Consider the following 20,624-nt stretch of genomic DNA (forward strand, 5'->3'; position numbering starts at 1 on the left):
ATTCTTTGATTGAAAGTATAAAAGAACAGTATTTATTTGAAATAGATTTCTTTTGTAACATTATAAATGTCTTTACTGTCACTTTTGATCAAATGAATGCATCTATGCTGAATAAAAGTATTAATAAAACAATTACAGTAGAGTACTTTAAAACAGCTTCACAGATTGTTTTTAAAAAACTCGTCTACAGTTGTTGCTTACTGCAGCCACAGACTCTTATCGCAACAGTCTACTTGCCCATTTTCAAGTGTATAACATCCACGACTTCAGAGTTATTAATGCAGCTCTCAAACATAAACAACTCTAAAAACCTCAAAAATGTGTTCGCTATTTGCCATAAACAAGATCTATCATGAAATGCACTCATCCCACAAACAGACCATAAATCTGAAGAAAGTGGGTTATACACATTAAGAATCCAATAAGATGTCATCATTCAAGCTGGAGAGAACTAGAGACTTTAACTCACCCTGTTAAAGCGCTTGGCCTGGAAGAGGTGTCCGTTCACCCGGTACAGCTTCCTCCATCGTCTAGCTCCACGGCGATAGATCGATTCTAGGAGAGAGAGGAAACGGTTGTATAGGAGCAACATCGAGACTCGAGGAATGAAAAACAAATCAATCCCAGCACGGAACGAGGGAAGAGAACGAGAGACAGAAGAAGGGAGATGGACAGAGGTGTGGCTGGTCTTGACCCCGAGTGAATGTGGACGAATTTCAACTGCGACTGGATGAAAACATCCCCACTCAAAAGCAACGGGAAACAGCTATCCCTCCCCTCTCTCTTGCTCTCTTTCATTGCTTCAGTGTCTCCATCTGACCCACCCTCCTCTTCTCACTCTCTCGTTTCTTTTCTCTTGTCGATCTGTAATTCCCTGCAGCATCACTTTGGTCACATGTTAACTGTCTGATGTAAAAGTGACAAGCATCTAGATTGACCTAAATAGGTTCAACCACAATGAGACTTTGATCTGCTGCATCTCTGGGGTTTTGTCTTTATGTCTCACCACCTTGACAACATGAACGATTACCTTTATGAAAGGTTTTTGAGTTTATATGTACACACACAGACCGAAATACTGGCTGCAACTGAATTCACATACTAGTATAAACCCTAAACAGTATATGCAAAACTAAGATTCATCATGTGTCCAAAATAGTGAGTTGAAATAGTATGCCAAATGTCAATAGGGTCCAAAAACAACCCTGAGACATTTTCAATCTTTTTCTGTTCCACAGAATTTAAATTTTTGAGTGAACTATCCCTTTAAGTATCACATTTAGTAGATGAATTGCTGCTTATAAATGAAAACAATGTGGACATAACCAACATTTTGAATGGTATTAATCACTAAATATACAAATGATATTGCTCTTTTAAAGAGTTTAAATACCATTTAGTCTCTCTCACTGTCCATACAATGAAAGTCGATGAGGTCCAAAACAACACCGGACACTATTGAGCAAATAAAACAGACATTTTCAATCCTTTACTGTTCCACAGAAGAAAGTAAGTCATACATGTTTAGAACAACATAAGGGTGAGCAGCTGTAATTGTCTTAAAAAGTATCACCTTTAGTGACAATGATGTTGACAGAACTAAATTATCAATGGAATTTATCACTGAGGATACACTGATATTGCATAAATAATGGCATTTAAACCCTGAAAGTCCCATATTGGCCTCGCTAGTGACCCTCAGGTACCTCAGATACCCCAATATCTCGATGTCATTACGCTCTTATCTAATGTTCCAGTTAAATTGGCAGACCTTTTTTTCAAGCATAAGTGAGAGGCTGAGAATTGTGCTTGAGCCCTGGAGATTTGCTCTGTCTTCTGCCGTTTCATGTTTCTGCCCTCAACTGCAGCTCAGTTATGTAAAACCGATAAATATTGAAATGTTGTCGAAACTTTCAAGTGTCAGCCACTAATGAGCACCGGAGGAGATTCAAAGGCCTGGGACGCTTGTGCGTATGAGAGAGAGAGATCTAAGTAAAATGAGAAATTGAAAGTCTGTGTTAAGCCTTCAGAAACTACTGTGTGGCATAAAGCAAAAGCAGTGCTTGAATATTAAAGGGGTGGTTGATTATGATTTCCCTTTTCTAACTTTAGTTAGTGTGTAATGTTGCTGTTTGAGCATAACATCATCTGCAAAGTTATATTTGCTTTTAAAGAAATCATTTTTTAAGGACTACAACAAACGGCTGGTAGGGACTACACGACATTCCTCCCGGGTTAGTGACATCACTAACCCTAAAATGTACATAAACCCCGCCCCCAGGAACACGATTCATAGATTATCATGGCAGAATATGCTAATCAATGACTAGAAGATAACTATATAAGTTACCTAAATTCATCAACTAACCATTCAGAAATCTCCTGTTGCATTCTACATGTTGTCACTTCTTCTTGAGTCTCTCCATCTTTGTCCAACTCCGGTTTGAACATAAAAGGCTAAAAGTTTTAGAAAATTTCAGTGCTTGTCTTTGTGAGGTGAAAGGACACAAGCTGTTGAAACTCCGCCCTTTTTGCAGGGAGCAGCAGCTCATTGTGCGTTTTTGCTCACCCTCAAAAAGTGACAATTTTAACACGCTATATAAAAATATCTATGGGGTATTTTGAGCTAAAACTTCACATACACACTCTGGGGACATCAAATACTTATTTTACATCTTGTGAAAAGGGCATTATACCACCCCTTTAAAACATAACACCAATAACAACATATATTCAGCTTTGGAGTGTACTAAACCTAAAATGTCAGCGTGAAATGAACACTCATCGCATATAAACACACCACACACATCCAGACATTCAAAGTCTCGCTTGCATCAAAACTACACAACATGAATAATTTATTAATAGAACATGATAAAGCTGAAACTCACATAGTCTTCCAGAGGAATAACTAATGCCCCAACAGAACAGTTAGACATGAGGAGAGGAGCACATTTTTAAACTTTAACATCAAACCCCATGAGGCCAGAAAGAAAATAAAATCTGTATTTTACTTGGGGGTAATTAACCTTTAATGAATGGCTTAATTACCTTTGTCTGCATATTAAGCTATTATTACATTTTAAGCTGAGAAAGGATTAAAAACAATGTCAAATTTCACCATTTTGAAGTGACATGCCAGGTTAAAGGTAAAATAAAACACTAAAATTAGTACTGATATTTAAATATCAATTAATAGTCAGCATCTTGGTGTGCCTTGACAGTTCATGCAATAGTAAAGCTGATTTTTATTATTATTATTATTATTATTATTTTCAAAGGTGAAATCAGTTTTGCTACTTTAAATTCGTGTGGAAACCATGATACATTTTTGTCAGGATATTGTAATGAATAAAAAGTTCAAAAGAACAGCATTTATTTGAAATAGAAATCTTTTGTAGCATTATGAATGCCTCATCAAAATTTTAATATAAATATAAATATATATATATATATAAATCGGAAATCGCCCCCTATACCTTAGGGCACTATGAGGGGACAGCCATTTATAGTGGTGTCTGAAACCATAGTGGACGTTATCAAGTGCACTTATTCAATCCCACAATGCACTACAATAATGTGTGTACAACCGGCTAGAGAATACCCATAATGCATTGTGAGAGTCGCACGCCGAATGAATTCCCACGTCTGACCAGAAGATGGCGCTCGCAGCTGAATCCTCCATCCATGCATTTTCTAAACCGCTGATCCAATGTGGCTACGCATAATATCATACAGGTATAAATTCCTTTTTAATTGATTATTAAATTGTTTAATTACAGTTTATACATGTTAGTTTCCATGACAGAGTTCAAGATATCTTTTTCATTATTACTGGAGCTGCAAGTTTGTAAAGTTTCAAATAATTATTAAACCGCAAGCACAAATTTTGCAAAAGCAGCAGGTCTTCCAGTGCACTCAGTGCCCGTATTCACTCGCTTGTTTTCATTCACTCCCTCAAATGAACTATATTAGTGGACTCATGTAGGGAATAGGTAATGAGGGTATTAGGGGCAATTTCGCACACAGCGCTGGACTAATAATGAACCTCAGGTGAAAAATAAAATGCTACAGAAGTATATAACATAACACCCTTAAATTAATATATTTCTTAGTGCAAGTTATTATACTCTACCTTCTTCCAGCAAACAAAACAATTCACAATGTTCCTCTCCTTCATCAAACCAGTGGCAGACTTCAACAGAACTAAAAATGATCATCCCCCTCACAGAGCACAATAACAGCTGCTCAGGAAACAGCTACGTGACGTGTTTGCTAGCTATCATAATCATCCAGATGGGCACCGAAACACCTGTTCTTCAACCTGCTAGGCAGCATGTGTAGGTCTAAAGCCCTGCCCGACATCTTGGCTCAGGAATTGGCCACATAACGGAACTTAATTTCTCAATGTCGAAGATGAAACCATGTATTTTGTTATGAACTACCTCAAGGAAGTCTCTCTTCTCAATCCCACAATCCTCACTGACTGTCACAGTCATAAATGGTCTCATAAGGTCCCATAAACCGAAGCAACTGTAAATGTAAACATGACTCTGACTTGCACTGGAAAACTTGGCACGGCAGGGTGGTTGGCTGCCACATCTTCCATGACATGTTAGTGATTTTGAGTCACAATGATGCATTCAAGTGATTCAGTCATGAAGGAGCTGCATTTAAAGGCTCTTTCCTGCTTGACAGAGCTCTTTTAGTAGAGCTGATACAAATCGCCTGGAAACGGCCTGGTTGAGGGTGCGGCAGGCACAAATTCAATTTTTCCATCATCGCCATGGCAACACACACTCTCTCCTGTGCCATACGTGCCAGATGCCAGCAGCTCCGTGGACGTGAGAGCCGGCGAACACTCAAGCAAACACACCACATGCTATATACACTGAACAGCCAGCAGCGGCTACAACAAAAACACAAAGCGCTTTGCCAAATGTTGTGCAACAAAATGCATCACTGACAACACTGTGAAGTGCAAAAACAGGCATCAAAGGAGGAACATCAAAAATAAGAACTGGAAGCTCTACTTTTAAAACTAGAAGCTGCTCTGAGCTCCATTAAATCAGAGCAGTGTCTCTCTCTGTTATATAATCAGGGTGGTTTGTAGATATGTGCATCATAAGCACACTTTTTTTCATTCCCTGTAGCTCAACTGGAAAAGCACGCTGTTAATAAAGCCAAGGTCAATGTTCGAGTTGCAGGGAACACATTAATTGACTAGGCAGCTTGGAATAAAAGCATCTACCAGATGCAGAAATCATTTCTCAGTAGAATGTGATGGGGGGGGGGGGGGACACACACACAAAAGCTGTATAATTGAGCATTCTCTCTTCTCTTTCTGTTTTAAAGGAGCTGGATATACGCATGTCAATCTGTAAGGGTTTGATCTTGCAAAACACTCGCAGGCCTCAGACAGCATCAAATCATCAAAAACAAACGCTAGATGACTCTTCTGAACAGACTGAATTAAGGCCGACCTAACACGGTACAGTAGCAAACAACAATGTCTTCAAATTCAAATATTTCTTTTTTGATTAACTGCTTTTTTCAATATGTGACCCTGGATCACAAAACCAGTCACATGTCCCACGGGTATAATTTACAATACATTGAATGGGTCAAAATTATAGATTTTTCTTTTATGCCAAAAATCATTAGGAAATTAAGTAAAGATCATGTTCCATGAAGATATTTTATAAATTTCCTACCTTTTTTTGTGTGAGTGAATGCAGCAAAATCGCGAACATAAATGGACAATTTTAAAGGCGATTTTCTCAATGTTTTTGATTTTTTTAAACCCTCCAGATTCCAGATGTTCAAATAGTAGTATATCAGCCAAATATTGTCTTATCCTAACAAACCATACATCAATGGAAAGCTTATTTATTCAGCTTTCAAGTGATGTATAAATCTCAAGTTCAAAAAATTTACCCATGTGACTGGTTTTGTGGTCCAGGGTCACATATGCTAAATTATTGATATGATAAAACTGACCATTTTATAAATGCAAAAATAATACCAGCATAACACAGAACAAACAGGCTAAATATAGTGTTTACCAAATTATCATTTTTACAGCAAAATACATAAACATACACACATATATACACACACACACACACATATAAAATGGTTATTTTCCCATAGCATTATTTTTGCATTAAATACATTTTTATTTAGATTTTAGTTTTTGTACAGTACAGGTCAAAAGTTATAAATATTACTATTTGTTTATGTTTTTGAAAGAAGTCTCTCACGCTCATCAAGCCTGCATGTATTTGATCAAAAATACAGAAAAAAATGTAATATGGTGTAATATTATTACAATTTAAAATGTATTTCTGTGATGCACAGCTGAATTTTCATTAGCCATTACTTCAGTCTTCAGTGTCACATGATCCTGGAATCATTGTAACATGCCGATATATTATCAATGTTGGAAACAGTGTGTGTGTGTGTGCGTGCGTGTGTGTGTGTGTGAGAGAAATTGAGGGGCTAATTAAAAAGACAGAGCCGAGGTCTTTAGTGCTGCCATCGCTGAGATCTATCTCTAATCTTATTAACTTCACCCCTACAGGGAGAGACCAAGAGAAATCACACTGTGCTGTTGCCATAGTTACCCAACACTTTTTTTTTGTCATTATTTCTAACATTTGACCACAGAAAAGAAAGAGAGAGTACTCCGTGTCCACAACCAACATCTCTTAGGCTGGATGTCATGTGACCATCACCAACGTATTTACCAGTTCTTCCTGGGTTAAAAAGAACAGAGATTTTTTTTAGTTTCTCAAGCTATTGTACAGTTTCTGACAACTTAACAATAGAGCGCTAGTCATATGAACCGCATTTATGGTGCTTTTTTGTGTTAAAAATGTGAAAAAAGTTTATTGTTGTTGTGTACTATATACACTCTTTAAATAAAGGTTCCAAAAGGGGATTTTCACAGCAATGCTATAGATGAACAACCTTTGGTTCCTTAAAGAAATCTCAGTAAACAGTTCTTAAAAAAAAAAAAAAACCTTTGGAAACACTTTACAATAAGGTTTCATTAGTTATACTTTGGTTAACATGAACTAAGAATTAACAATACTTCTACATGTATTAATCTTACTTAATGTTAATTTTCAACATTTACAATACATTATTAAAATTAAATGTTGCATTTGTTAACTGTAGTTAATGCACTGTGAACTAACATAGACAAAAATGAACAAATACTGTCACAAATGTTGACAAATTGTTAGTTCATGTTAGTTAACTACTGTTAACTAATGAGACCTTATTATAAAGTGTTACCAAACCGTTTTTTAATATAAAGAACCTTTTGTTTTTTCACTATAAAGAACCACAGGCTCAACTCCCTCTTACTTTCACTCGCTCCTACGAGTCTACATCCCTACCAGAAGCCTACGATCGGTCAATGAGCGACGGCTCGGGGTCCCATCACAGAGAGCCACAAAATCTCCAGAACATTCTCATTCACGGTTCCATGCTGGTGGAATGATCTCCCCACCGGCATCCGGAATGCAGAATCCCTGACAACATTCAAAAGACAGCTGAAAACTCATCTCTTCCGTGAGCACTTAACCTCATAAAAAATAATAATAATAATTCTTTCCTTTTCTTTTAATCCTCCCTTGTCTGGCTTATGCTACTCTGAGCAATGCCTGAACTTTGTATTTTGAGCACTTCTTGCGTTGTGTTTGTCTCTTCACGATGACTCACTTAATTTAGTCCTCATTTGTAAGTCGCTTTGGACAAAGGCATCTGCTAAATGACTAAATGTAAATGTTTTGCGCAATGGAAAGGTCCCGTTGATGTTAAAGGAACCATTGGATACCAATAAAGAACCTTAAAGGGATAGTTCACCCAAAAATTTAAATTCTGTCATCATTTACTCACCCTCAAGTTGTTCCAAACCTGTATGAATTTCTTTGTTCTGCTGAACACAAAAGAAGATATTTTGAAGAATATGGGTAACCAAACAGTTTAAAATACTTAAAATACTATGGAAAAATACAATGGAACTCAATGGGGTCCATCAACTCTTTTATTACCAACATTCTTCAAAATATCTTCCTTTCTGTTCAGCAGAAGAAAGACATTTATACAGGTTTGTAACAACTTGAGAGTGTCATGACAGAATTTAAATTTTTGGGTGAACTATCACTTTAATAACAGAAAAAACTACAGTAATACAGTAATAACAGTATACACTTTTGGAAAGATAAGAAGGTGACTAAAGAATGAAGGTGACTGAACTTTCAATTCCACTTGAGCTATTCTTTTAGCAGTCCAAATGTGCAAAACAGTGTCCAACAACAATACTGAACACGTTCCTGAGATGTTACTAATATTAAACATTATACCAACCTTATAGTTCATCTATCAAAACATTCTTTTGAACTTTCTCCACCTCTGAAATGACTTTTCTTTCCTTAAGATGAATTCTAGGTCACATTGGCATGAACATTAATATTAACAAATAACATAATAACCTACTTTTTATGATCCAATCAAACCCTGATGGCTAAAACTAAGAAAATTTTATTTCCCACTCATTTTCAGTTTCACCTGGAAATACGTCACACTATGGAAGTTAATGCGGTATCATGTAATTAATAAGGAAAAATCATCACAGTGGACACATTCATCACAGACGTTAGCGCTTACTATACATACAATATGACGGTTTAATAAGAAAAATGACGGTGATCTTTCGCGCTTCTGATTGACTCTAATCATAACTGTGCTGTCATTCTCCATCCCTGCTGTCCTCAATTGCTCTGTCCTCTTTAACGGCTGCACTTAACCGATGACACCGACTGCTCAGTCAGAGCACGCTCATGAACTTACACACGTCATTATAAATCTGCCCTTGCTCCAGTGGATGGAGGGCGACGCTGCACCCGAGGGTATAAGCAAGACTGGAATAGAGTTGATGCTGGCATTCTCCACACTGAACTGAATTAGCACAGCAGAGATGTGATCACACAACACTACTTAGTCAAGTCAGTTGTTATCAGTCATCATCGTGACCGCACACACATGCGATGCACTTAACATATTCATTTGACCTTATTAATTAGACCTGGAATCGTGCCAGTCACAATCACACTCAGTCATCTATTATCTGTGATGTCAGAACTGAAGACAGATGACAGGCATCTTGTGACTGCTGTTTATGATGGCTATGACAACGAGGAGGACAAGTGTGTGTGTCCTGGTAAACCCTACGTTATGGGGACAAAATGTCCCCACAAGGATGGAAATATCCAAAATTTTAAGTGCTTTAACGTTTAGTTTGCTGAGTTTATTCTTACCGTTATTTTTGTTTGCTTGTTTGTTACGTCTGAGCAGAACCATATAGAGATATCTCTTTGGCCGTTTCTCAATACCAAGTACGCAAACTTCGGACTTGAGTCCTTGGTAGTTCGGACTTGACAAGTTCGACTCAGGAGAACGAACTCCCGAGGACGGAAGGACTCAAGTCTGATAATTCTGCAAATGGAACAGCGGCGTACTTGATAGCGTCACTCAGCTCGCTCTGGCTACTCCGGTTATCTCTTTATGTATATTTAGGCTACAATAAAATAAAATATGTTATAAACCACCACTCTGCCTCTTTTCATTTTCACAAAAAAAAAATCTTAAACATATTAAATGGCCACACAAATGTGGTTCAGGCAACGCAATTGATTATCTTCACTGCAAATATTTATAACAAAACGAAATATAAGACTCTTTTTGTTTTCATTTTAAAAATAATACATAAAAAACATTATAATATTGATCATTAAAACTGACATTTAGCAAAAAGAGACAGGGTTGTGTCATTTTATATTATTATATATGTACATACAGTGAAGAGAATGTAGGCAACATGTATAATAAAATATTTTATGTTTTAAATATATAAAATAAAATGACACAACCTTTTTTGTTAAATGTCCGTTTTAATGATCAATAAAAGCCATTATAAAAGTAAGGACTCCAAGGACTATTTCGCTTCCTTTTCTTTTCTTTATGTATAGGAAGTACATTTATAAAGTGAAGTCATTGACTATTAGTATTTAATATAACTATAATAAACACTATAATATAAAAATAATAAACGATTATAATAGTGGTTGACTATTATTTGAAGTGTTTGTGTATATTTGATGTTTTCATATTTGTTTATTTTGTGTAATGGCCATTATGTGTCTGCGTATCCCACTTTTTGTGTTAATTGGTGCTGGCCACCAATGTATACATTTGTTAACTGTCTCTGTAGGAGTTAGTTGTGTCCTGTGAGAGAACAGGTCCTGTAGTCCCTAGACCTCAGTAATTGTTTGAGAGGCAAATGCAGTGACTCATGTTTATTGTAATTATTATTATTACTTTTTATTAATACTTTGCTTTACCTCAGTTGGGTTAACTTTTGCTTTACTTTTTGTAACCCGATTCTATGGAAATAAACCCCTAAGCGTTTGCAGTAGCCTGCTGCCTCCGTGTTCATCTATCTGTGACGGTCACCAGCTGGTGTGCCCTTGAGAGCCACCAGAGGGCACTCCACACCAGACTATTATCACTCCCTCACAAACTACATTTCCCATAACTCACTGCCCGGACTGATCATCACTGATTGCATTCACCTGTGTCTCATTACCCTGTTAGTCTCAGCCTATTTATACCATGTTCACTCATTCACTCACTGCGAAGTTTTGTATGTTGTTGCATGCATTTCCGAGCGTTTTCCCTGGTTTCATGTCTCTTGTTTTTTTTTTGCCTGTTCCGTGGATTACTCTTTTGCCTCTGACCCCTGCCTGTTTTGTTTGTTTGTTTGTTTGTTTGTTTGTTTGTTTGTTTGTTTGTTTGATTGTTTGGATGGCCTACCTGTGTTTTGACCTATTGCCTGTATATTGGATTACGTGCCTGGATTGCCCCTTAATTAAAGCTGCATTTGGATCTCAACCTTCGTGTCTCGGAGCAGTTCGTAACACTATCACTGTGTGTGTGTGTGTGTGTGTGTGTGTGTGTGTGTGTGTGTGTGTGTGTGTGTGTGTGTGTGTGTAAAAATGTATGTTTATAAACTCTTAAAGAAGTGTTTTTAATGTATACATATTCCATAACTTGCATCATAACTGACAACGTACATCTATGCTTATAAGCATCAGTAATCTCAGAATAAAATCTAAAACCACCATTGTATTGGCAAATTAAACAAACTAAACCAAGCAATTACTTAATGCATCTTTAACACTATGACAATAATGCATGAGAGAACCAGCACACTTGTAAAGATCTCACTTGATGAAATACGAGACAAACGCACCATTAATGGTAGCCTAAGTTAAAAAGAATTGATGCAGCTCCAGCGAGACTGCAGGTATAATGGCAGTGATCCAAATCTCTGACCTTAAATTGAACAATGGCTTTGGAGCCGGAAAGTCTACACTGGATTGCATTGAATATCTGCTACTGGCTATGAAAAGAGAATAAGAACCGGAGTTATGGAATAATCAAACTTCATCTACACATCAGAACCCATCTCACGTCTGTATATAAATCCATGAAAGCATGAAAAGACGACAGGATTAAATTTCATTTGCAGCTAAATATATTAACTAAATCTAGTAGATTGTTTTCTCTACTTTATCTGATAATGAGACTGACATCATGTGCTAAAACCCAGTCATATCATAGGCATTCCTTTGTTATATAGCTCTATATATATATAGCTGATCCTTGATGAACTCACTATTAATAGATAAACTCACTATTTTAGCGTAAAACTGTCTGTGCTGTGTATATACACTAAAAAAATAGTTTTTAATTAATAATTTTAACTAGTTTTCCAGACAAAATTTGTTAACATCCTTAAAACAAGTTCTTTTTTAAGAAGCCACACTGTACAAAGTAATTAGCCTTTTTGCATAGATTGCATCTTGCATACAAGTGTATTTTGTGTTTCTTTTTTTACTTGTCTGAAGTAGAAATAAATTAAAAACAAGTGAAAAAAATCTGCCAGTGCATTAAGGCACATTACACTCATATTAAAGACAAAGACAAATCTTAATATCTTAAGCAGCATTGCTTCTCAAGTCAGTTGGTCTCGTTTCAAGAATTTTAGGATATTTTACCAGGAAAATGAGACAAAAAACTGCCAATTTTTTGCAGTGTTGTTCAGCTTTTTAGAGTATCACAACATCTCCCATGAGGTTTGCTGCCTATGTAGAACATTCAATTTCAGTTTCATGTCCCCCTCTCCCCACTGCTAAGATAAACGCTGTGAATACCTCCTGTGACAGTCGGAGAGCAGACCAGTATTGCGTCACCCCACATTCTTCCTCCACCTCCGGTCAGAGGAACTACGACGAGGGAACACAGCGGCACGAGAGTTAGAGTTGCACCTTGCAAGTTCTGGATCGACACGGAGAAGCCTGCCATGGCGTGCCACGCTGGCCCCAGAAAGCTCCAGCCAGGGCTGAACGTCCTCTGTGAGGGTCTTTGTCTGGTGAGCGAGTAAAGGCTGGAGGCTCAGAGAGCAGGACCAGTTAAAATGGCTTTGACTCACTTCCACGCATTGTTGGTTGGGCTGGCAGGAAGATGATAAAGGGGGCTTTTCCTCTGCTGTGCTGAGGGTGTGTAGGATCAAAGCAGGCAGTGGGATTTAAGCTGAATGAACAGCTGGGATTGAAGCGCACAGCTGGAATGCAGCAGGAGCAGAACATTTTAGCACTCTCTGTAAGGGCCCTTATATTCGGCCACTGAGACCTGAACATAAACACTGAAACACTAACTGTTCTTGGCCACTTCAAACTCACTCTTCTCAGAGAGGCTTTACTGCTAAAAACATTTTATTAATCAGTATTTCGTCTTGTTTTCACTAAAAATACTTTAATATTCTTAAGGCAAAATAAATGTATTATAAATATATAATGAATATATATATATATTTTTTTTTTTTTTTTTTTTTTTTTTTATAAGAACATTAACAAAAAGCAACAAAAGAAATGATTCTGCTTATTTTAACAAAAACTAAATGTTTTCAACTCTGGAAGTCTCTTCTTAAACATTCCACTGATAAATAAATCCAGAAACAAACTTCAAATCACTAACAATGGTGTAAAGTCAGTTACTAACAAAATCTGGCAACAGTTACACCCACCACTTAGAGTTTCCTGAGAAGAAGATCAGGACCTAAGATGACCTTTAACCCTCTGGAGTCTGAGCGTTTTTTTGGGCCCTGGGGGTGTTCTGACATGCTCTGACATTTGTGCTTTTTTCAGTTGCTTATAAACATATTAATGGCAAAGGTGTAAATTCACTCTATATAGCACAAACACGACTACAATAATATGTGAGCCACATGTATGTACATGTTTTCATTTTTGAGAGAATAATGTTTATGCGTGGTTATCGAAAAAACTAAAAATTAAAAATTTTGAAATAAGACCACAAAACACATACTAAATATGTGGCAATAAGACTTTTGACTTATGGATGTCGTCGCCTATAGTTTTTTCTTCAAAATTATGTGAAAATAGTCTTGCTTTATCGTTCACATAAAACCATACATTGATTTAAATTGATGTAAAACAGGTTTTGCTTGGAAAGCCAATATGCGAGGGGGCGTGAACGAGGAGTGGTTTACACCTTAGAATACACCCACTCTGCATAATTAGCCATTCACTCAGGTGTGACACTGACTGAGCCACAATGCAAAGACAAAAGATATATTTAGAAGAAGACTTATATTGACCATTTAAGATTTTGCTTACATCTATCTTGTAAATATGTTTTGCTATTTTATTAAAATGGTTACAATTACAACAATAATTACAATTTCAACAATATTTCAAGTGTACTCTTTCTTTGTAAAAAAAAAATGATTATAGGCCCTACATTTTATCTATGTATTCATTAGTTTGAATATAACCAACATTGGAACAGCTAACATCTTAGTTGATGACTTTATTTTTGACAAAAATAGTATTTTATATATAGAAATGGCTAAACAAAAGCTTATTTGATGTGGCAGTATATTCTACAGTAAAAACTGTACCCAAATCTGGTCAACAAAATGTTGTCTTTCATATTTCGTCTGACTGTAACGTTGTTTTCATGAAATATTAGGGCATATTGTTAATTTGCAGTTTAATACGTTGCTTATACAAATAGCCTACATTTTATTTCAACATTCAGTCGATGTTTACTTATCTCAGTATAGCAATACAGTTTGCTAAAACATCATCATTCATTCACACACGCGATTTAAATTTAAACTGTCTTTGCCAGCTGTGGTAAACAGCGCGCATCTCTGCCGTTTATTCATTCATAAACAGAAACCCACGTGAAGAAATTCACGTGAGAAGGAAAAAACTTACTTGTATTCCTCAGCTCGCTCCTCGATATACCCGCACTTCTGAGGGACATTTTCCATTAGTATTATTCCTCACAGCGCTGCAAGACGGTGTAAACAAGTAATGATCTAAATAAACTTGTGTGTTTTCTCGAGCTGATGTGGGCGTTCACAGGATTGCCTCAGCCATTTGCGTTTGAATAGCGCGCGCTCTCCGTGGGCGGGGCCGATTATAACGTAATGAGATGAGATGAGCTCGACTGGAATCGCTCTCTTTTAATACAGATTTCACAAGATGAGAATAATTGTTTTTTTATATAAATGACTTCATTTAAAAGAAGAGAATTCAAGCTTCATGCCTGTCTGTCTGTATGTCTGTTTGACTGAGTATTCGCTGAGTTATTGTTAATTTTCGGACGCGTTTCAGAATGGACTTCACTGGCAGAGAGAAGGCAGAACTCGCTTCGTGTTTATTTTTCTTTATTTGGCAAAAAGCACAACACTTTGTTTTTATTGTGAGTATACACAAAAATAATACACATTTAACAGAATCGATTGATGTATGAAACTCCTATGGAAAATCAAAGTCAACAGAGTATTTATGAGTTTCTTTTACACTAATAAAAAAAAAGCGAGCTGGTATCGCCGGCGATACCGTAGACCTCAGGGGGTTTTAATTAACTTTTTGACTCCCCAAGTAAAACAATCTAAATGGGTCATATCATGGAAAGCAGGATTTTCCTTGATCTTTAGAAGACAAACGCAGTTGCATGGCACATTTCTGGCCAAATTGCGTTGTGAACTTGCTAAGAGGCTGTTATTGGGGAGGATAAGATAACTGTAAATAAGAGTTGTTAGAAAGAAATGTGCAAAAACTGTACCTTTAGGAGTACAACAGCTTGTCACTGTGGCAGTACCCTTAAAAGGATAACTTTGTGCCTTATCAACCCATAAAAGTTGCATTATAGTACCTTAGACTAGTAATACCCCAAGTTATAGTAATACCCCTAAAGACCGGGACACACTAAGCCATGTTGGGCCGTTTTTGAGTTTTTAGTTTTTCCGGTGTGATCCGCAAAGATTGGGTCTAGTCAGACGGCGTTGTTGTTTTTTTGGGCCGATTCAGCATGTCGAGAGAGAACTCTGATTGGCTGTTCAGCTTAGCGCACAAGAATAAAAGTGAAAGCTTTTTGAACGACAACACAGTCAGCTTTCATCACCGCTCGTTCTTTGACATCGGCTTGGTGTGCCCCGGGCTTAAAGGTATAAGTTTTGCAAATTTTGTAATTAATGTACTCATTACACAGGCAAATTGTTTAGCCAATCATGGTAGAGGTCATTTACATAGAATTCAGAACAGGTGGTTTTTGCTACTGTACCTTTAAAATTTGTCAGAAAGATTGGAAAAAGATAACAAAACAATGCCCAATAAAAGTGTAGGGTATAGCCCTTAAAAATAATGGGTTATTATATAACAGGGACAATAGCAGCTGAGAAAATGACAATGAGCGTGTTAGCGGTAGCCCGCTGAGAGGAGATGCTAATTTCAGCAGCAGACATTAACGTAATGTGTTAATTGACAGGGAGGAGCTTCATAAACCACTGCAAGGCAAATAACATTATGTTGAATAGGCTGCTTTGAAGTTTGTACTTAATTTAAAAGGAAGTTAATTTATCAGCCGTGTCCTAATCCAAAAGATTAGACAAATGTTATTACTTTGGGAGTTAGTGTGCGGCACAAGACTAACCATTCACACACACAGACGCCTCTGATTCCTGTAGAGTGCTCTATGTATGCAATCGTATTGTTTTAAGTCTCCCACAATGTCAGAGCAATCAGATCACAACACATTTTCACTCATACACTCCTTGACTGCTGCCACATTTCGCTGTGATGTAACCCCACTGATCTGCTCTCGCGTGGGATGGGAGTGTATCTGTACATTTCACACAGAGTGTGTGGGACTCACTGGACCTCAGCCAAACACACACACAGCTTCACTGTATACAATCAGTGAGTCAAGCCTTAAAGAACATTGTGACAACTGGCACCTACACAACATATTTGCATAAACACAACACAGCATATTTGACTCTGTGAGCAACCAACATATTATTGAATAAATACGGAAAAAACTTTTAAAATGTATTAAATTAGTTAAACGAACTTAGAGACGTCAATCAGACACTTAAAACAATTCAGAACGCAGCTGGAAAAATGCAGACTAGTTAAATCCTGCTTAAATGTACCTGTGTAACACAGAATTGATTTCAAAATGACCTTATTCATTTTTAAACAAATGTCGGTCACCATACTTTAGCAATATGACTGAGATATACTTCTAATATACTACATATACTAAATAGATATACTAATTGAAAGATATACTAATTAATAGAAAACAAGTTGGCAAAAGATTGAATTCCAATATTTGGTGATAATTAATCAGCTTTTTTTTTGTAGGCCAGTCATTTTAACCGTGAACACCACAAGTGTGACTTTGTGCCATATAAAAGCATTTCAAAACAAACTTCATGGTTAAACATTAAAGCACACAAGTGTGATAAACAGTGCAATTTTTTCTCAGATTTGATTGAATACTGACCAAATTATCCACAAATACTGCTATTTTCCCTCAAAATCTGAGGTGCATAAGCTCAGATCAATAAGGACTACGATCCATCAGTTCGAAAATAAATGCAAAACTGCCCTAATTGAAAGAAAACAAGTTGACAAAAAGATTGAATCCAATATTTGGTGATAATAAAGCATAACGAGAGAGTTTAACAAGGTAAGGAAAAAAATCCCCAAAAAGTACAAATATTATCCAAAAACTTTTGTGAAGAAGTTATACCCTGTGTGAGTGAAGTCATTAAGTTTTACTCCAATGCGATAACATCAACAAAAAATGTTGGGAAAAAGAAAATCCTCTCCGGGTCAAAAGGACCCGAACACAACATAAGGGTTCATTTTCATATGCTACTCCTAAGTCATTTTTTTTATAAAATAGCAACCACCCTAGCAACCACTTAGTAGCCATCCAGAACACTATAGCAACCGTTCAAAACAGAAAACACCCTAGAATGCATAGCTACACCATATCAACCAAAATAAAATATAAAAAAATACAAATAATAAGATAAATTTAAAACGTTACTAGCTGACAAGTCCGATATATCCTTTACAAACTTCCTGTTTCAACAGGAAATGCCAACACAGGAAAGAACACTGTGTCCATCAAGCGCTTCCATGTGTCTTTTAGTCTCAGGATGATGCTTGTACTGAATCATACAGTGGAAATAAACTCCACAGCAGAGAATGAGTTCTCAGCTATTTAAGGTCACAATGTCTGCAAAGCCTCGAGCAAACACACACACTCATACTTATAGTTCTCTCCTTCATATCACCTTTCATCTGTCATCCTTTTCTTTCCTGAAACTTCTTTGAACTTTTGTGATGCATTATGAAAGGCTGTAAAAGTTACGTAGACAGTTGTCTTGTATCTGTGTCACACCAACTGCGAGTCCGAGATATTCAGGCTCCAGCAACAGTCTTCATAACCGCCCGGGTTAATATTTCACCTTATGAGGGGGGGAGGAATTCTCTCCTGAAATTTTGTGCTGATAGAAAAGCATAAAAGTGTGACATTAGAGTGGCAGCCTTTACTTCAAGCACATCAGAGTTATCCTGGATGAAACGGCAGAGCTCGCGGGCAACTCTTTGATTTTATGTGTCTCGTTTTGAGCCTTTCCTTCCCTTCACTGGCCTGCCCATCTCTTTCTTATTCCCTTACGTATGAACTGAACACATATTCTTCATCAATAATTAGATTTTGGCTCCTCGGGATGTTTTTAAAACTTTTAAAACACCCCATTCAGAGCTTCAAAGGTTTATAATGTCACTGTTTCCCAAAAGTGAGTCTCTCGTGTCGTCACGTTGAGATGACCCTGAGACAATAAATGTGCCTGGGGCCATGTGTGTGCACTATATTAGTACAAGTCTAGTATTACATGAGTATAAGTGTGAGCTACACAGAATTAGGCAGTTTTAGGTAATTAGGAATGAACCAAACAAAAAAGCTTCACTCTTGGAAGAACAACACTCCCATGAGACACCACTGCCGAGTGTACATGCGTGATAAAGTCTTTGAAATGTTAAGCATACACTCAGGGAAAAATAAAACACACATACAAATATGACACCAATTACTCATTCTAGCATGATATGTATGTACTGTATCACCACACACAACCAGGGCTGTCACACAATGTCGCTTTAGAAAAAACACTTATTTGAAGTGTTTTATTATTGAGTGTTAAGCTTTAGTGCGTGACTTTTCCAGTATCCTTTGTGCTACAAATGGAAATTATGTTAAAGAGATGTGCTACTAGTATTTTCTAAGCAGTAATACTTAAGATTTTTTGTTTGGTGAATGATAAAACAGGCAAAAGCTCCCATAAAACTCACACAGGAAAGCCACATAGGAACCAGAATATCCGATTTTCTTTTAAAAAGTAATACATTTATTCAGCAAGAATGCATTAAATTGTTCAAAAGTGACAGTAAAGACTTGATGTGCTTCTTTTGAGCTTTCTTCTCATTAAAGGATCCTGAAAATAATCTACCACTGTTTCCACAACAAAAATTAAGCAGCACAATTGTTTTTCACATTGATAATAATAAGACATATTTCTTGAGCTCCAAATCTGAAAATTAGAATGATTTCTGAAGGATCATGTGACACCAAAGACTGGAGTAATGATGCTAAAAATTCAGCTTTGCCATCATATATAAAATACATTTTAAAATATATTCAAATAGGAAACAGTTTTTTAAAATTGTACAAATATTTCACACTATTTCTGTATTTTTGATCAAATAAATGCAGCATAAGAGAATACTTAAGCAACAACCCTGCAAAACTGACAGGGTCACTTTCCCCAAATTTTCGTCCACACCATTTTTTTGGCAAAGCTAATCACTTTATATTTGAAGAGCTTCATTTTGCTTGTCCATGGTGTGAAGAACAAAACTGCAGCCAGACACATAAAACAACAGCTTTTATGACCAAGCAGAAGCCTCAGCCACCTGGCTGCATCGACAGTAAACTGAACAGCTACTTTTCAGATCGTTCTCATACAGTACACTTTGTACAGAGCAGGCAACTAAACACTCTAAAACCTTAACAACCACACAGCAAAACTCTGTCAACTACCCTAGCATTGCAGCGTAACCTTTTGCAAGGGCAAGAAAGCTGGGGTGCTGTACTCAAGGATACGATATGATGATTTATGGTTTAATTACTAACGCTGAGCTTTAACCACTACAGCACACCACCCTTAGTAATCTTTTCTAAACACAATTTGCTAAGCATCCAGCACATGTGAAACTGTCAACAGCATTTTGCTTTGAAACAAAAGTGGACAGCGCACAGAGCCCTGAGGAACTATTATTGAGCTATGCACTAAAATAGACTCATAATCCATAAATAGACCTTTTAATGCAAAGGAACTTACTTTCAAATGGTGCAAAAGGGACACATATTATGATACGAATCACTACACGTCAACGTCACTACACGTCAAGATTACATAGACTTTGGTGATGAATAAAGATAGACTCAACTGAAAAGTCCTACTGAACTCTCATTGAGTGAAGAAAAGCAAAATGTTTAATACATGTAAAAGATCCTGCCAACCCGAGTGACAGATCCAGGAGCTAACATTACAAAGACTTATATTGCAGTCATGTAGAAAGCGTGTAGCTGTTAAGACAGTGAGAACAGAACATGAGCTAATTGAAAACTCTCTCAGCATAGAGGACATGATAGACTTAAATCTATCTGACTTAAATAACAGACAAGATAGAGACACAGAAAGAGGACTGAGAGGGCATACAAAAGCAAAAATAGAATGAAAGAAGTTGAACCCTTTCATCAAAATACACAACCATTAAAGAAGGGATTGTTCAACCAAAAATAGCACTTCTGTCATTAGTCACTCGCTCTCATGTTGTTCCAAACCTGAAATATTTTCTTTAATAAGATGAAAGTCAGTAAAATAACCATAACAGTCATGGACATTATTCACTTTCAACAGAGGAAAAGGAGCAGCTTTGACATTCTGCTAAACATCTCCTTTTGTAATACACACAAGGAAGAAAGTTAAACAGGTTTGACATAACATAAGGTTGAAAACATTTTCGGGATGCACTATCCCTTTAAGGAATCATATAAACAGCCATCATATAAAACAGCCCTTCTGTCTTATT

General features: G+C 36.8%; 1 protein-coding gene across 3 annotated transcripts in view; it reads right to left on the reverse strand.

Annotated features, from left to right (window-relative positions):
- Window positions 1–20,624, reverse strand: part of prkcz (protein kinase C, zeta) — a 114,660-nt gene that overhangs the window by 50,996 nt on the left and 43,040 nt on the right. For 2 of the 3 annotated variants that reach the window (XM_082188295.1, XM_082188297.1), the window contains one exon: window positions 470–555. In XM_082188295.1, the coding sequence (XP_082044421.1) occupies window positions 470–555 (86 nt within the window). Of the gene's footprint in view, window positions 1–469; window positions 556–12,287; window positions 12,875–20,624 lie in introns of those variants that run through there. The other variant, XM_082188296.1, reaches the window with a different exon arrangement.

This window comes from Leuciscus leuciscus, assembly GCF_965113295.1.
Source record: "Leuciscus leuciscus genome assembly, chromosome: 13".
NCBI lineage: Eukaryota > Metazoa > Chordata > Actinopteri > Cypriniformes > Leuciscidae > Leuciscus > Leuciscus leuciscus.